Source organism: Pinus tabuliformis, chromosome 9 (assembly GCF_031772625.1).
Source record: "Pinus tabuliformis cultivar Carrire ecotype Pingquan chromosome 9, CPIR1, whole genome shotgun sequence".
NCBI classification, from domain to species: Eukaryota; Viridiplantae; Streptophyta; class Pinopsida; order Pinales; family Pinaceae; genus Pinus; species Pinus tabuliformis.
The window spans coordinates 1285759245-1285777248 of NC_142307.1; the positions used below are offsets into that span (position 1 = coordinate 1285759245).

An 18004-nucleotide genomic window follows, 5' to 3' on the forward strand; every position below is an offset into this window, starting at 1 on the left:
TTTCTGAGCGTTTGCAGGTTTGGAACTCCTTCGATGGCAGGATGAGATTGTATTTGCGGGTCAGCAGAGGAGTCGACGTTATGCAAGGAGGGCAGCACGTTAAGAAGGAAAAAAGGTGATGACGTCTGCGGAATGCTTGACGGACAGAGAGAAAAACTGCGATCTGGAAATGAGCTGACAAGGCCACGGATCGATGCGTATTTTGGAGAGAGCTCAACGGCAGGGTCTAAACAAGGTGTGATGGGAGCCCACAAACTGGCCCGCATTCAATAGAAATCGATCCAATAGATTGCGTTAACCATACTTCTGTTTGCTTGTTGTGCAAGTCAGCGAAGGAAGCCGCGGGTCAGTTTCTTGGGCGTAGGCTGGAAAGCTGACGGAAACTGCGCTCAGTAAAACAATCAGCTCTCTCTCTCTCTGCTGTTTGATGGAAGCAGTGGACCGATTGCGCGAAAAAAAAAAAAAAAGGCCGCAGTAATGAGGGGCAGAATATTAGAGAACCAGCATATGGCTGCTTGGATAAATAAAACCGTTTATGTATGGATGTGTTTGCTGATGAGAGAGAGAGGTGGCCTGAAGGAGCTTCGAAGAGATGGCAGCAGGATGAGAGTAATAGTGTTTGAAATCCAGTAGCTTGATCACAAAATTCTCAATCTTTCCCGCTCCAGAAACCCTGAAGAATTTCTCAAAACCCTGTACCTGCAACCTACAATAACAGAAAACCCAGAAATAAAATATGCCAGAGACAAAACCCTAAAGCCAACTAAATAATTACAGTATTTACAGATCTAAGGCTCCTTAGTAGCCAGATTTATCAATAACTACAGTAATATTATCCGAAATTAATTTAAATGTAAAATGCTTCAAAAAACCCTACATGTATTCATAAAAAATATTTCAAATGATAAACCCGGGATCAAGAACTGGCTGGGCTCTTTCAGAAAACACAACCCGGGAGTTGGCTGGTTCAGCCGAGAACTTCCCCTAACGCCCGGTAATCTGAAAAAAGGATTTCCTGCACAGCTTAAAATCAACCATCAACACAGAAGGAGAAAACAACAGTGAAACCCCGATCAAATGGAGATACCTGCCACTATATTTCAGAATCTAAACTATCATTCAAACCCCAAAGATCAAACAAGATACCTGTGCCTAGATCAATCTTCATTAAGCTATCATTAATGGCTAAAAATAAAATTATGCAAAAAAAATAGAACAATCTTACAGCATTTTCAGAAGAGTAACACCAGCAAGATTTTTAACCCCAAAGTCTTCTTTATTGCACAAAAAATGACTACAATAGAGCTTTCTTTAGCACCAGACTCACAGATTGACTGATCTTAAATGACCCCCTAGGACCCTATTTAAAGGAAAAATCCCAACGGCTAGTTCGAGTGATCCATGTTGAAATGATCTCGACCGTCGATGAGAATCAAGATATCTCTTAATCTCATCCGTCGAATTAATTAAAAAATGAAATTTTGCATTTATTTACTCAAAAATATTATTATTTTATTATTTTTAGGGTTTTTGCTTTATTTTATAATTTTTTATTATTATTTTTCAGTTATTTATTTATTTATTTTTAATTTTTTAATTTTTTAATTCATTTTTAAATGGATCCTCGAACTTAGCCTTTGGAAAAATCACCTAGGACCTAGGACTTAAGACTTAAAACTTATGAGGGGATTAAAACATTTTCTAACCCTCAAGACACTTTACATCATGACTTTTACAACTTTACATCTTAAGGGGAAAAACCCATTTGACATAGACCCTCATAAACCACCCAGTTCTGCAACACAACTATAATCTAGCAGATTAACATACTAGGATTCTCCTAAGATTCTAGTGACAAAATCCATTCTGGCTTTGGGGTTAGGCTGAAGGAAAACTCTGCCGATCATGGATCGGTGAGACGAAAAACCTTCCGGGGCGTAGATTATCACTTAGAAAATTAGGTCCACCTAGACAATTGACAGACATGACTCATATCTGCTAAGATTATTTACAATTTATACATGCAGACTGGGTTTACAACATAAATTGATCAAGTTGTCGATGACTGCAGAATGGCACGGACATGTCGATCAAGCGCTACCCCTTTTTGCGAAGAAAAGGGGGTGTACTGCTATGGGCAGTTGACCGGTAGTGGTCAACACCTCCATTTTATACTTTTCCGGTTGAGTCTTCAACGACCGAGATTAATTCTCTAATCAACGGCTAAGATTAAAAAATGACTTGATCCGCCTTCTAGATCATTCTCACCCATATTTTGATTAATACCCATTAATATTTTAATTTCCCTAAGTTTAGACTTAGGAACTCCATTAAAAATATTAATTATTGTAATAAAATACAATCCAGGTGGAATTTCACCAAATAGTTTCTGGGTTCTTTAGAACTCATGTGCCTTAGCCTCTCCACCAATTTTCAAGGCTAGAGCATTTCTGATACTATCAAAAACTAAGATCTCCACTATAAATGATCCATGCATTGTCATCATCAAGAGTACCTGTACGTGCAACCAAGAACCCTTAACTTTTGACTGTCTCAGATAAGTTATAGATAATCCTTCCAATCCAGCTTCCTGCAATTCTTATGATATTGAATCCCATCTTCAAGTAACTTGTCATAGAGGAAGTAACCTTTTCTTCCAAGCCAACAAAGTGATCTCCAACCTTCTTCGTCCTTAGCTTTGATACCATGTTGAGAAATCAATACTTGTAGGAATTAGGGTTTTGATTCCTCTTCTTGATAATTACTTGTGAATTATGTTGGCTTCTTTTACTTCTTTATTAGATTATGTTTCATCAAGCAATTACCAAATTATGTGTATGAAGATCACAAGAACAAGAGACACAAGATGTAGGTGCATAGCCAAGGCAGAACTCCTATAAGGGGAAAACCCAGTCAGAACTCTTCCTTTAGTAGTTTCAAGAACAAAATGAGACAATCCAAGACTCTTTTGACCTAGACATAGACTTCCTCCAATCACCAAGTCAGCCCTTCCTTCTTCTCCAAGCGACAACTTCCCAACAGCAACTTCAACCTAGAACTTCGACCATCTAGTAACAGAATTTCGGCCCCCAATAGAACTTCAACCTCCAGTAGATTTCAAAATTTCAACTCCAACAAATGCCCAGTAACTTCGCACGTGAGAGAGATAGATAGCCCAAAACTTAGATTTAGATCCTTCCCAACACACTTCGTCCTTCTCCAGCTACTTCGCACTTTTTTTGCCTCTCTTGCTTGTATATCGAACTTGTTGAGTGAATGTCTCAAATGGATCGAACTGCCTCTCTATATATAGCCTTTCTGTGGGTCGAATTGCCCTAATGTAGGCCGACTTCATAGGGATAGGGCCAACTTGGTGTGGAGGTGTCAAATGACCTATTTGACTCAAAAATAATTCTTTTTACATGATACAAAAGCCCAAGAAAGGCTAATAAAAATGACAATGGTTCTATTGAGTCGATATAAAACCTAGAAGCCTAAAATGGAGGCTTTGACCTAAAAAATGATGACCCAAGCATGAAATCCATGCTTTAATAAGTCATTTTATTAATAATAAAATTTCTTTTGACAAATATATTACATCATAGAATTATGAAGACCAAACCTAGTTACATTCTGCAACACGTGATGCATGCACTAGACGTGTGACATTTAGTCCTAGCCTAGCACATGACACAAGCAAAAGTTAAAACCAGCATCCAACCTTCTCCCTCTCAACCTGAGAGGAGAAATCCATGCTTGCTCCCTCTTAAACGGGGAGAGTGCATCAACAAGCCTTAGCTTGTGTCACAACTACTCATACTTCCCTTTCATCAGCTACTTGTTATTGTTGTAGCTTCCTCAACCAACCCTCTTATCATTGACTTTGCTCATCTTGCAACTCCTTAAACTAGGGCTCCAAATCTTCCTCCTAACAGTCCATGATCCTGTACTTGAGGTCTTTACCTACTGCATCCTGAACTGTGTCCAACACTACTTCTTGTACTGCTTCCTGCCTTGAAGATAGTCCATCCCGCAGTTCCTTCAACTGACTGATTGTCGTAGAGCAAGGTTAACCTACAACTAGTACTCATGAGACTAGATGGAAGATCCTGAAAGAATCATGACTTGGAAAAGGTAGTTGTATAAAGAATAGCCAGATGATGACTAGAAGATCACTTCCCAATGAAGAGAAGGATGACATGATTATTGGTTCAACACTATGTTTCGTTGAAGGGAAGTGATGGAGAAGACGGTGGATGCCCTACGAAGAAGTTTTGAAAGAAGAAGCCTCCTTGATGAAGAAGTTGAAGTTCATGACATGATGCCAAAAGGAGGATCCCTACAAGCAGTTGATAGTACCATGATCTCCATCGAAGAGCGGATAGTTGTTGTTGATAACAAGTCCCTAGGTAAGAGGGAGCTTTGGCATAATTTCTTTTATATGAATGAGTAGATCCTCCCTAATTAAGAGGGAGATATAGACACATCATTCTTGCCTACATTATGAAGAAAGGATGGAGGATTGGGTAAGCATCTGGTCTCCAATACTCTTTGAGGATGAGGTAGGGCATCCAATAGATAAGAGTAGTCGAAGAGGAAATTCGTTGAGGATGTGTTAATCCAAGACAGGAATGTTCCTAGAAGGACATACCTTGTGAACATTTGGATGGGGTATGTGCCTTAAGAGACAATGATGATAGTGTCTAGAAGTCATTGTCTCACCAGTATTGTGCTTTGACCTTGTGGAGAGACAAAGTTGTTAGTCAAGGCCTTGCTATGTGACAATGTTGGTTAATCTGATGAGATGCATTGATATAAGCCGAACAAATAGCTTATGAGATGGCTTACCAATCCGACTCTTCTTATGAGAATTCTTCAGTATGAGAATGTCCAAGTACATTGTATGTATTATGAATACCTCCCTAGTTAAAAGTGAGTGTTGAAATACGTAACTAGGTTCGGTCTTTATAAATATGAAACGTACTCTTGATTCTTGTATATTGTAAAAGGAAAGGAAAATTATTATTATTATTATTGTAGCATGGGTTTCATGCTCAAGGCCATTTTAGTTGTAGGTCAAGCACCCATTGAGTGCTTCTAGGTTTTGTCACTGAGTCAAGAAGTCAACTGAGTCATTGTCATAATGTAAGCTTCAAGAAGTCTGAGATCAGTTGGCAGTTGTAGGGTCATCACCTCAACCTGCAAAGATGTAGAGATTGGCACTGAATTCAGTCTCAGAATAATGGCAAGTATTTGTCCAGAGTATCCTGGGTAGGGAGAAATTGCCAAATTGGGAAGAGATGTGAACTACTCTTCAACAGGAAGAGATGAGGCGAGACTTAATCAAGTGCAAACTTGACGGCAACAGCAGCGGTGGGATGAAGCCCAAGGAGGAGGAGGAGAATGCAACCCTTGCATCAAAGGGGCAGCAGGAGATGCGAAGGTGGAATAAGGACGTCTCAAAGATCAAATGTTTCCGGTGTGGTGAATTTGGTCACTACGTTGCACAGTGTCCTCTCAAGAAGGAGGATAAGGACAAGATACATGATCTGCAGGCTACAACCACAAAGATCGAGGAGGAGGAGTTTGCCATGATTGCCTAGATACCTCCAGGGGAGAGGTGAGGTGATCTAGTACTGTAGTTCAAAAGAACTGCAGATGGGCAGGTTCCTTAAGGATTCCACCTCTTGGATCAAGACCTTGCTACGAGAGCCCATAGTCAGCAATAGCAGGATGGACCAATGCCAGGTGGTGCAGTTAGGTGCCAGAGTGACAGATGTAGTGGCTAGTAGCAATCAGATACTGAGCAACATAGAGCTAGTGTTGGCAACAGTGCAGTTGGCACAAAGCAGAGTCAGCAACAATGTAGAGACTTCAGTGACAGCGCAAAGGCTAGCAGCAGTCAGAACTCGAACGACAGATGCATCATACTGAACACAGTTGGTTCAGTATTTTGGATGTTTTTCCATTGCAGTTGTTGCAGAAGGCAGCGACAACAGAATTGCAATGCAGATGCAGTTGGCAGCATCATGCAAAGTCAGCAGCAGCACAGATGCAACATTTGCGCAGTAGTTGGTGGGAAATGATGTCAGACATCAGCAGCGCAAAGGGAAATGTTACAGAGTCAAGGTGATGCTTCAGCAGGTTGCATTACTAGAGCACATTCCTCGCTAAGAGGGAGTGTTGAATTCTAGTAGCATCGGATGTGCTCTAATCCTCAAAATTTGCAGGGAGGCTAGGACACATGTATTCCAGAATACCCAGAAATTGTTTTGGGAAATTCCAATTGGAGACAGTTTTATTAAAATAATTAATTATTTTTAATGGATGCCTAAGTCTAAACTTAGGAAATTAAAATAATTAAAGGGTATTAATTAAACTGGGGGTGGAACTTAGAGAAGAAAACGAGGATCAAGTCAAAATGATCTTAGCCATTGATTAGAATCTAATTTGGGTTGTTGATTGATCAACGAGAGGATTATAAGAAGAGGCTTGATGGGCATTTAGAAGACACATCGGGTGAAAAATCAGAGATCGATTTTCTCAAGAGAGCAGCACAGCAGTTGCCGGAGAAGGTGATCGAGGAGAATTCTGGTAGTGAGGGGCAGGGATAATTTTTTGGAGGAGGTTTTCCAAATTCGGAGAGTGCAATGCAGAGAGGGCAGAGAGTAGTCCGGAGAGGCAACGTTGGGCCACACAAAAGCAACATAGAGCTACGTTGTGGCAACGTACAGCTTCAGAAGGAGTCTGGATTTCTGCTGAGGAACAGTTGGGATCTAGTGACGGAGCCGGGGTGTGAGACCGAGAGGCCAGAGAGCCAAAGTTTCCAGCGAACAGAGGATTGAGCAGAGGTGCACCGCAGTCCCAGCAGCGGTGACGCAGTAACTGCATGGGTGTGACACAGTACTACGTAGAGACAGTGCAAAGGCTCATATCCAGCACAAATTAGTGCCGGATTTCCCAGTGACAGGGTGAGATCATCTCACTATCTTTTTTTTCCATTTAGATCTCTATATAGGATTGCCAGTTTGGGCATCTGAATAATTTTACTAAGAAACTACTGCATAATAATACAAACCCTCAGTTGTTGCGCCGACTTTCCCACATTGGGTTTTTCTGGGGACATTTGTCCAAAAACAATGGTGTCACTTGTGTGTGCTATTTCATTCTTGTTCAGTTCTTGTTTCCACATATTATTTAAGTTGTGAAGGCTGCAGTTGTATTTATTTTGATATTTACTGTATAATATTGTAAATAACTTGATTCAGTAAGAGAAATATAATCAGTTGCTGTAGTAGTGATTCGGGGATTCCGAATTTTCACACTTCCTTCTTTCCATAGATGCTTGATGTGAAGTTGCCCTATTCCTGGAGTAGTGCATTAAGCACTGTGGTGGTCATTTCTTTATCGAGCATTATTTCTCCCAATTCTTGTAGTTGGTCTCTTATTTCTAACACACTCATAAAGTATGAGGCTATTCCATCTTCCTTAGATATCTTCATCTTGTAGAGTTCTTGTCTTAATGATATTACTTATCCAGTTGTACTTACGGAGAACAATTCTACTAGCTTATCATATCTTTCTTTTGATGTCTCGAACTTTGATATATAGGGTATGAGAGGATCTTTGATGGATTCTATAAGGATCCTTTGAGCCTTAACTTCCCCTTTCATGTACTTTGCAAGAGCTTGAGCTTCTTCCTTTGGAGGTTCAGTGATTGATACCTTAACATGATCAATGACTTCATTTTCTATGAGGATCAAATCAATCCTCTTCTTCCATGCAATAAAGTTTGATGACCCAATCAATTTGTTGTTTTCCTTGCAGAATGAAGTCATTTTGATAGATTTGGATGTGGACATAAAGATACCTACTTGTGAAGATACTCCTTGAAGACAATATCTTCAACTTGATGCCTTCTTGATTTTGATGATGATGTTGATAATAGAAGATGTATTCTTGATGAAGATGTCTTCCTTCAAAGAGAGGGAGATCACCTTGGTTCCTTGATGATGATGACAATGCCTTCAACTTGCTTTTCTTTGATGTAGAGGCTTCAAGATGCTCCAATTTGTAGTTCTTCGTTATTTGAGAAGAGGTAAGGTCTTTTGAGCAATGTGGAAAAAGTCAAAGTCGAGATTAAATCGGCAAGGGTCCAAAAATTGAAAAAGTCGTTAAAGTCATGAGTTTTTTTAAAAAGTCGGCAAAATTAAAAAAATACAAATATATTCATTTTTTTTTAAAACCCAGACTTTTTCAACAAAATCTTGACTTTTTCAAAAAAATTAAAAACTTGTTAAAGAAACTACCTCATTCACGATTTAATCCGGACTTTCTCGATTTAATCCCAACTTTTTCAACTGGGAAAAAATCGGCCGATTTAATTAGCCAGCAAAAAAATCGTGTTTTAGGGATTTAATCCCGACTTTTTCCCGACTTTTCCCATGCTGCTTTTGAGGTCTCCTTTTTTGAGGTGATGATTGTGCGAGGTTCCCAAGAATGCTTCAAGTGTAGAATCCTTCTTTGAACGAACTAGGTTTTTGAGGTTTTCTTTAGTAACTTCCTTCAAGATGATGATGTAATCCTTTTCCTTGTAGTGCCTTTCAGATGAGTGGTCCTTCTTGATGATTGATTCTCTTGATGATTTTCTAGTGCTTTGTTCCTTGAGTGTCCTTCTTTAAGCTGCCTTTCCTTAACTTGTCACCTTAGCTCTGATACCATGTTACAAAATCTAGGGGCAGTCAGTGTAGGTGATTTCTCTTACTTTAATAGTTGTTTGTGATGTATTTTTATTTCATTAGATTAACTTCTTCTTTTGTTGTTTACTATTAGTGTTTTTCTTCATCAAACAACTACCAAACCATAAAGAACAATAAGACAAATGACACAAGATGTAGTCGATCAGCCAAGGCCAAAACCTCTCCAATCTGAGAGGAAAACCCCTTCTTATATAATCTTCAATTGACGAATTCCAAGACCTAGACCCTTGACCCAAAACCCCTCCAATACCAAGTCAAAGCTTCTTCTTGATGAACTTCAATTCCTTCAAGTAAACGTTGGTCAAACTTGTTCCACAACTTCAGATTTCGGCCCTAGCTCAGAATTTCGACTCACTGTTTCAGACCTGCAATTCCGAATTCTTTTGCAGAAACCCTAGGTCACACATGTGGCTTGAAAATGCACAAATTTTCCTCCTTTCTTTTTCGCTTGACTTGACTTGCCTTCCTTGATGATTCGACTTGCTAGAGAGACCTTCTTTGACCCAAAAACTTCGACTCTCTCGGAGTGACTGCAATTCAGTATCTTCTGCTACAAGATGATGCCCTAACCTTCGCAAGTGTGGAGGAATTTAGCCCAAAATAGATCTAAAAACTCAATCTTTCTTCTCTTCCTTTCGTCCTCCTCTTACTCGCACTTCTCTTCTTCCTTGATCGAACTTGAGTGAGTTGTAAGTGTGTTCTTGAATGAGATCGAGTGCCCTATATATAGGCTTCCAGTCACTTGATATTAGGCCGACTTGTCACTATCTTAGGCCGACTTGTTTAGTAGCACTTGACGAGGTCTTGGAGCATCATTTTGATTCTATTTTGACTCAGATAATTTCTTTTAAAATATGTAACATGCCCGAAATGGGTCTTTCATATATGACAATGACTTAATCACTTGTAAACTCAATGACAAGCCCTAGGAGCTCACAATGGGAGCTTGACCTAAAAAAAATTCTCTTGAACATGAAACCCATGCCTCAAGAACAACACTAGTAAGTTTATTTTCTCATTACATCAAACAAATAAAATCATGATTACATCTGTCATTATGAAGACCAAACCTAGTTACATATTTCAACAATTTGAAGGAGATCAATCAAGCATCCAAGGAGTTTGATGAACGAATAAAAGAAGACCATAGAAAAACGTAGAAGAAAAAGAAAACGATATAAAAGGTGAAACCGAAAATCTTAGTTTTGGGCTACAATCCCTCACACGTGCGGAAAAGTTAGGGCAACACTTATTGTAGCAGAGATCGAAATATTACAGTCATATTGGGAGGCCGGAAATAGATATCAAAAGGATTATCTTGCAAGCCAAATTGCTAGAGAAGCAGTTGTCCAAGCGAAGGAGAAAAGAGGAAAAATTCACCATCATTATCTTACACATGCCAACTAGGGTTTATGCAGCATAAGTCGAAATTGCAGTTTTGAAGCAGCAAGCTGAAATCTAGAAGAAATAAGTTGATATCTAAAGTCTAGAGCAAGTTGACTTGGGTTGACTTGTGGAAGGCAAGCTTATCAAAAGGAGAAGTTGACTTTGTCTTGGAGGGGTCTTTGTCAAGGGTATTAGGTCATGGAATTCGTCATCTGAACATTCTATAAGAAGAGAAGAATTCTTGTGGGTTTTCCTCTCAAGAGGAGAGGTTCTAGCCCTGGCTTACAACCTACATTTTGTGTCCTCTTGCTCATTGATATTCATTATTTGGTAGTTGTTTGATGATAAAGAACACAATATTAATCAAGTGAAAGAAGAAGCTAATAACAAGAACATCAAGTTGAGTAAAAGAACATCACAAGCAGTTTTCAAAGTAAGAGAAATCACCTAATCTAGTTGCCCTAGATTTCCCAACAATTTGCAAATTAGAATTTGGGGAGAATCTCATGTAGAAATTGTCCCTCTCTAGGCTTGCGCAAGGGTCACTAGTAGAGCTTGCGCAGGGGCCAAGAGACAAGTAGGATTGAGGGTTAAAGGGCTGGAGAAATAAGGGGAAAACTTGAGGAGGAAATTATGTCAGGAATTTTGTAGGGATTTTTGGAGGAAATTTGGGAGCACTCTACAGCAGTTATCTAGCAGTGCATACATGAGAGGAGATTGGGGAAATTTGCACTATTTTTGTGGGCTTCTGGGAGAGTTGATTTGGAGCCAAACCCTTTCTGAGTTTTGTTGGGCTTGATGAAAAAGGACACTAGCTAATTTCCTAGAATTTTCTGAGCACATCTAATGGCAGATTTCCCATTTCCTATCCGGCAGCAGCAGCAGTAAATTCTTGGGCCAATGCAGAATTTGGAGGGGAGCTTTCCCACTTGGGCATCATAAATACAACCTGAGTTTGGCCTTGCTTGTTGTAGCAAGCCCAGGTTCCTCTATTCCTATCTTTTTGTACTCCATTCTGGTCAGAAATAATAAAATGGCTCAAAATTTTGGTGCAATTTCTTGTGTATTCTGATATATTGTGTGTTCAAATTTTGGTTGGTGTTCATAGTTCATGTTTTTTTTATTCACTTAATATTTCCATTAGGAATATTACAGTTGCGCATTCAATTGCCATGATTTCTGTTAATAAAATTGCTGGTAATGTCTGCTTTAAGTTGCATATCATACTGAGTCAGGATCTTCATTCGCTATATGCTAAGTACTACTACAAATTGTTTGTAAAATTGCTCACAAGCAAACTGTTAGTCGAAATGTCCTTGAGAAAGTTAAGTGCAATTGGCTTATTTACGAATTAATTCGATAGGGACAATACAGTGTTCCAAAATCCATTGAAATTTACTTAAAAGAGACATTACATCATGTGCATGCATTTTCTATGAAACAAACAATGAAAACACAAGGGATGTCACTTAAGCTCTTATTTCAACTTAGTCTTATATACACATGATCAACAAAGATCAAGGTATGGCGTGCATTGTACATAGATATTACATCCACTTATCTTGAGAATTCAAAATGGGATGCCTCTTATGTAGAGATTCTATTAATTTGTAGGTCAGTGCATATCTGTTCACGCAACTAATTAGGACTTTGAATTATATATTCATGCAAATGACCTCGTTACTTAATTCGTGAGCCACAAATGAAGTAATTATATCATCATCATATACTAATTCCATCAACCACGTGTGAGTAACTAAAAGACAAAAACAGACTAAAAGACAAAATAGAAAAGTCAATATTTTGGAACTTACAAAGGCCTGAGTTAATTTTCTGGGCAGTTGATAATCAAATGTGCAAAAACACAAGACAAGATGCTCATTGAAGTTCATTTGTGCCTCTACAAGCTATTAAGGTTATGCCTATCAATCGATCAATTGTTAAAATTCTGTTTTGAAGGCCACCTGAGTTGATGAGATTGAGTAAAACAACGCCGTCGTTGCTTCACTTTCTGCTATAGGTGGTTCATCCCAAAGAACTTCCTACATTTCAACCAAATGTGAATACAAATTTCAAAAATTTTGAAGCTAGAATGTTTTCAATAATATAATTTTACTTTTAAAAGGGAAAAAGAAGGAAATAGATATTATAAATAAACAAAACCAAACACAATATACCTGCACTGACTGGCTTAAGCCCCTCATAAGACCAACTTCAATAAAAATGAGGGGCTCACCTACATAAATAGTATTTCATGTCAGAAGACTATACCATTCAAAAATGGAAATCATAGCTAATTTATGAAGTTTTCTAGAATTATAATTCAGATGTACCATATTTTGTGTGTACTTAGAAGAGCGCCCATACAATGACTTCTTCCAGGTAATCAACATTATAATTTATATACAAAGACTTTTACTTTGTCACCAACTAACAATATAAACTAGAGATGTGTTTGTGATCAATCTATGTACTTATTTTATTAAGCAAAGTAACAGTGCATTGGCTCTAGTGTCATGATCAAATAGCATTGAAATATATTTATTTCAATATTGAGTCCTGTTACAGCTCAAACTCTCTCCTAGAGGGTAAGATCCTAACCCCAACAGGAAAGCCTAGAGGCAACTCTTAGGCAAGCCACCCACTATCACCACAATGGCCTTGCCCCACTCTTTAGACAACAGAAAAGTTATCCTAGTCAAGGGGGGGATCCCTAAATGTCAAGCTAAGCTAAGTCATTGAATAAGGATAGGAAGTTCTGTAACTTGGCTTGACGGTGATTTACTGATTTTACACACAACTCAATCTGAAAGAGGAAGGCAAGTTTAAGTCTGTAAATAATAGATCAAATCACCAATTATCAACAAGCCTTAAATAAGTTGAATTAGACCAAAATGTTTATTCATGAAAGGAAATTATGTTTGGAAAACTCAAAGATAGGACTTGCTCAATTAACCATCTGGCATCAATGCTATCAAGGTGTGAAATCAATTAAATAATGAAATGTGTCCATACAAGTAAGGCATTAGATATTTTATTCACCACATTCATAAACTTGAAGGTTTGTGATCATTATCAAGAGACCGTTCCAACATGAGATCATATGGCCATAAGTCTAACCCTGTTTTAGGACATCAAGGAGTTATGATATGTGTTTGTTTAAATGCAAAGAATAACCATGAAATTTACCAAGCTTACTGCAGTTATACAAGACAGTGAGGACAGCAGAAGTAGATGTGAATTCAGCACATACATATGACATTCAAGATTCATTCAATGATCATGAGCTTATCACCATTCATAACATGTGAATTAATGCATTATCTGGACAGTTTTTAACCACAAAACAGTGATCAAATTGTGTAATTTACTCTCCAGGGCCTAGATCTGGACTCCATGCAGATTTCTTCCTCAGATCTGTCGCTGCAAGACAACAATAAAAAACCCAAATGATATATACAAAACCCAGAAAAACCTAAGTCAGAAAACTAAAAAATAATTAGAGATCTATGTACATAAATGGCAGATTTATCAGATCTAGAGAGTGTGAGTCTGACTCTACTCCCAGATCTGATAATCTGAGGCTCTCAACAGCCAGATCTATCGATTTAGCATAGAAAAAATTAAAATTTTCAAATTTTAAAGGAGGTACTAAGCTCAAAACCCTTCATGCATCACCCATACAAAAAAAAAATCTTATGATAAGCCCGGGATCAAATCAAGCTGGGCTCTTCAGAAAACATGGATCGGGAGTTGGCTGGTTCAGCTGAGAACTTCCCCGAATGCCCGATGATCTAATAATCAAGGATTTTCTGCAAAACTCAATTCAATCATTAACATAGAGCAAGAAAACGATAATAAAATTCAGATAAATAGAGATACCTGCGATTATATTCAAAACTTGAATTATCATTCAAACCCCAGCGACTGGGCAAGATACATGTACTCAAATCGCTCTTCAGAAAGCTATCATCAACGGCTAAAAAGAAATCTATGCATGAAAATGACACACCTTACAGTATTTCCACAAAGAGTAACACCCGCAGAAATTTAACCCCGAAGTCTTCTTTTATTGCTCATAAAAAGAATTACAAGAGAGCTTTTCGCTTAGTACACGATCCAGAGATCGGATGAACTAACTGATAAATGACCTCCTATTTAAAGATAAATCCTCCAACAGTTAGTTCGTGTGATCCTCGTCAAAGCAATCTCAACCGTTGATGAGGATTAAAATTTCTTTTAATCTCATTCGTCGAAAATTTAAATTATTGAGGAAATTTAAATTTTTCAATTAAATGCATTTTAATTAACCCTAGGTACCAAAGGCTTAAAATTCAGCAAAATAATTAATTTACCTTAGTCCTTGGACCTCTTAAAATTTAATTTTTAAGGACCAACGAATTTTTCCTTTGGAGAATTTAAATTTACCCAAGACCTAGAATTAATTAAATTTTTGGCTTAGGATTTTAATTAATTTTGGCCAAAAAATTTAATTAATTAATCTATGAGGGGATAAATTATTTTTCCAACCCTCAAGACACTTTACATCATGATTTTTACATTTTTTCACATTTCAAGGGGGAAACCCCCTTTGTGATAGACTCTCACAAACTACCCAATTCTGTGACACAAATATAATCCAGCAGACCAAGCAATTTGTAATAAAATAACCTAAACAAATGGTTAGGATTATTCCCAAATCACTTTTACATAGACTCGATCCAGAACACTATGACTCCCTTAAGATCCTAGTGACAAAATCCATTCCGGCTTTGGGGTAAAGCTAAAGGAGAACTATGTTGACCATTCAAGAATGGATCGGTGAGACAAAAAACCTCCCGAAATGTAGATCGTCACCAGAAAAGTAGGTTTACCTAGGTGATTACAAACACGACACGGATCTACTGAGATTATTTACATTATACACATGCACATTGGTTTTACATTATAAGATGATGATCAAGCTGATGATGATAGTTGGATGGCAGGAACACATCGATCAGATGCTATCCTTTTTGCGAAAAAAGGGGGTGTACTGCTATAGGTCATTGACACGTAGTGGTCAACAGGTCTTACATATAGCCCTTCTGGTGCTGGAGAATGGGCACTTATGTGAGAGCCTTAAGTCCTTTTGTAGAGAAGAAGGTAGCCCTTTTTGAAAACATGAGCCACATATGGTGAGAAGTTTTCAGTCCTTGTTGTAAAGAAGGATAGATAATAAATGATTCGTTCATTAAGCGAATCCGGAGACATAGCCAGGGGGGCTGGTGAACTCTGTTATCAAGATGAGTTTGCAAATTGTCTTTATGTGATTGCTTCTTGTTCACTTTGTTTCCTTAAAGTAGAATTATGATTCAAATTGCATGTTAAGATTGTATAAGGATAAACTAAGCAAGTTTTATAACTGGCTAATTTTGGATCATTTTGGTATCAGAACAGGTTGATTGTTTTTCTTAGTGTGAATATTTAACAAGGTTTCAACTCAAGAAAGGATTCGAAATGGCAATTCCAAAAAATGACAAACCTTTCAATCCTCTTTTTGTAAGTCTTTGTAAAGACCCAGCTTTTCTTAAAGGATTCTTAACCATGACAAAAATGGTGGAGGAAATGTATAAAGAGGAAAGAGAGAGTGTTGAGTTGCAGACGCAGTTGAAAACATTAGAAGATGAGAAGCAAGAACTTCAAGATAAAAAAAGGATGGAGCTACAATTACAAGCTACAGAAGAGGCCTTGGAAAAGTGTTAGAACATTAAGGTAAATGAGGTATGCAGTAATTGTTCAGGTTCAATTTCAACACAAATAGATGCTTGTTTTGGTTCCTTCCAGAGGCACTATTATTAAAAATGGGTTATGAAGGAAAGGGCTTGCGAATCCATGACCAAGGAATAACAAAACCCATTGAGTTTGAAGACCAACCTCGATATGTTGGATTAGGATATGGTAAAGAGGAGGTTGGAGAGTGTTCCAAAACTGCTGAAGCAAGTGATGTTTCGAAAGAAATTCCTACATTGTCAAATTCACCTCGGCATAGCTGTGACAAAGACAACCATCAATGGTATAAACTTGACTACACTAAAGTTTCTTTTGATTAGAAGAAACATGGTTATGCAACTCATGATTTATGGCATAAAACTTCATGTTCATTTTGTGGGCTAAACAATCATAGAGTTTCCAAGTGTTGGAAGAGAATGTCTATGTACAGGAAAGTAATGTCTACCAGGAAGGTGACACGACAGAAAGACCAATCTCCAAATCGCAAGAAAGAAAATGGAAAGGAGCTGCAGTTGCGGTATTATTGCACTTGGTGTGAGATGAGTGCTCACTAGATTGTGAAATGCTAGAAAATTCACCTCCAACTTCGTCCAAAGTGTGACAAAGGAGTTGTGCAAGCACCTCCAAAGAAAAAAGAACGGGAGGAAAGAAGGCCAGCAATGAAAATTCAAGAATCAACACATGAAGAAACGCAGTGTAGGAGAGAGGATCTATTTGAATGGTTTGGTAAAGAAATGGTTGGCATGTCTCCATAGTTGAGTTTGCATGTCATGCATATGCGATAACTCCAAAATCATTTTAAGTTTTTTTTCATTAGTGAAAAACATAATGTCCCCTATTTCTTGAGCTTGGAGCCACTGTTTCTGCTTGCCTAATTGTCTCCTTTAGGCTAGTGAGAAGGAAAATTATCTGGGAGACCCAAACACATTTACCCAATTTTGATATTATTTTATATTATTAAATAAAAGAGGGTAAATTATGATTACTAAAAAGGGGCAAAAAGTCACTTAGAAGAAAAAGTGATTTCATCAATAAAATGATATTAAAAGGAGTTCTAGAAGCTTGGAGAAAACTCAATGAAAAGATATAAAAGGAGGGTGGAGAACATTTGCTAATCATTCTATCTCATGATTTTTCATTGCCATTGAAGAGAAGCTCAAGCAAGTTTCAGACTAAGGGTTTCAAGCGAGATCTTCACACTAGTTTCGATGGATCTTATTTCCACCTTAGTTAATCTTCCCCAATTTTGATGGACCACATTACCACCCTCGCTAGATCATTTTCAGGAAATATTTTGAAGATCTAATAGAGTTTGTGTTGCAGGGAAACTTCAGCATCCATAAGCATTATATCTATTTGCAGGAGGGTGAGAATTATAATTTCTCCGTAGAGGTCGAGCTACCCTTGGAGAGGAACAAAATCATTACCAGATTTATGACCGAGTCGAATTGTTATCAAGAGGTCGAGTCAGGATTCTTCAAAAGGCCGAATTCTCTCTATAAGAAGTCGAATCTTTGGAGATCACATTATCCTCGGCAAGGCCACATTATCCAGCAATTAGAGGTCGATTTCAGCAAGGAAATAAATATAGACTAAAGAGGCCAAATTGATTTTCTCTTGTATCTTTCTCCCAGCATTAAGATATCAGTCCATCAGGGTTTATTCCAGATCATTTTTGCATCAAGAGGAGGTCGATTCTATGTGTAATTGCTATCATTTGGAGCTGAGATTTAATCAAAAAACAAGGGCCAAATTCCCCATATTTAAAGGGTCGAAATTCTCCTAAAAGCCTGATATACCTTCCAGTATTTAATTCCAGATCTGAAATTCAACTTTCTAGCAAGCCCATGAATATTCCTTTGTGATTTTCAGGTGTTTATCTTAACCTAACCAGAGGCTGAGTTCCATTCCTAGAGGTTGAATATATTAGCAAAATTATCAGAGAAGAGAGAACCGAATATATTTCCACCAGTGGTTCGATTTTATGCGGTTGAATTCTCGCATTGTGTAATATCCCCAATTTTGATTTTCAGCATTAGAGATGAGTCTAGGGATAGGACACAATTCTGGACTTGGAACTTAGGAGG

General features: G+C 37.9%; 1 protein-coding gene across 1 annotated transcript in view; it reads right to left on the bottom strand.

The window, feature by feature from the left end:
• The window catches only part of LOC149153276 (malonyl-CoA decarboxylase family protein), a 440473-nt gene that overhangs the window by 258325 nt on the left and 164144 nt on the right, over positions 1-18004 (bottom strand). Inside the window, exons 8-9 of the mRNA XM_089439676.1 lie at positions 12323-12381; positions 12110-12187 (exon numbers count right to left, since the gene is read on the bottom strand). Of these exons, the coding sequence (XP_089295802.1) occupies positions 12110-12187; positions 12323-12381 (137 nt within the window). The remainder of the gene's footprint in view (positions 1-12109; positions 12188-12322; positions 12382-18004) is intronic.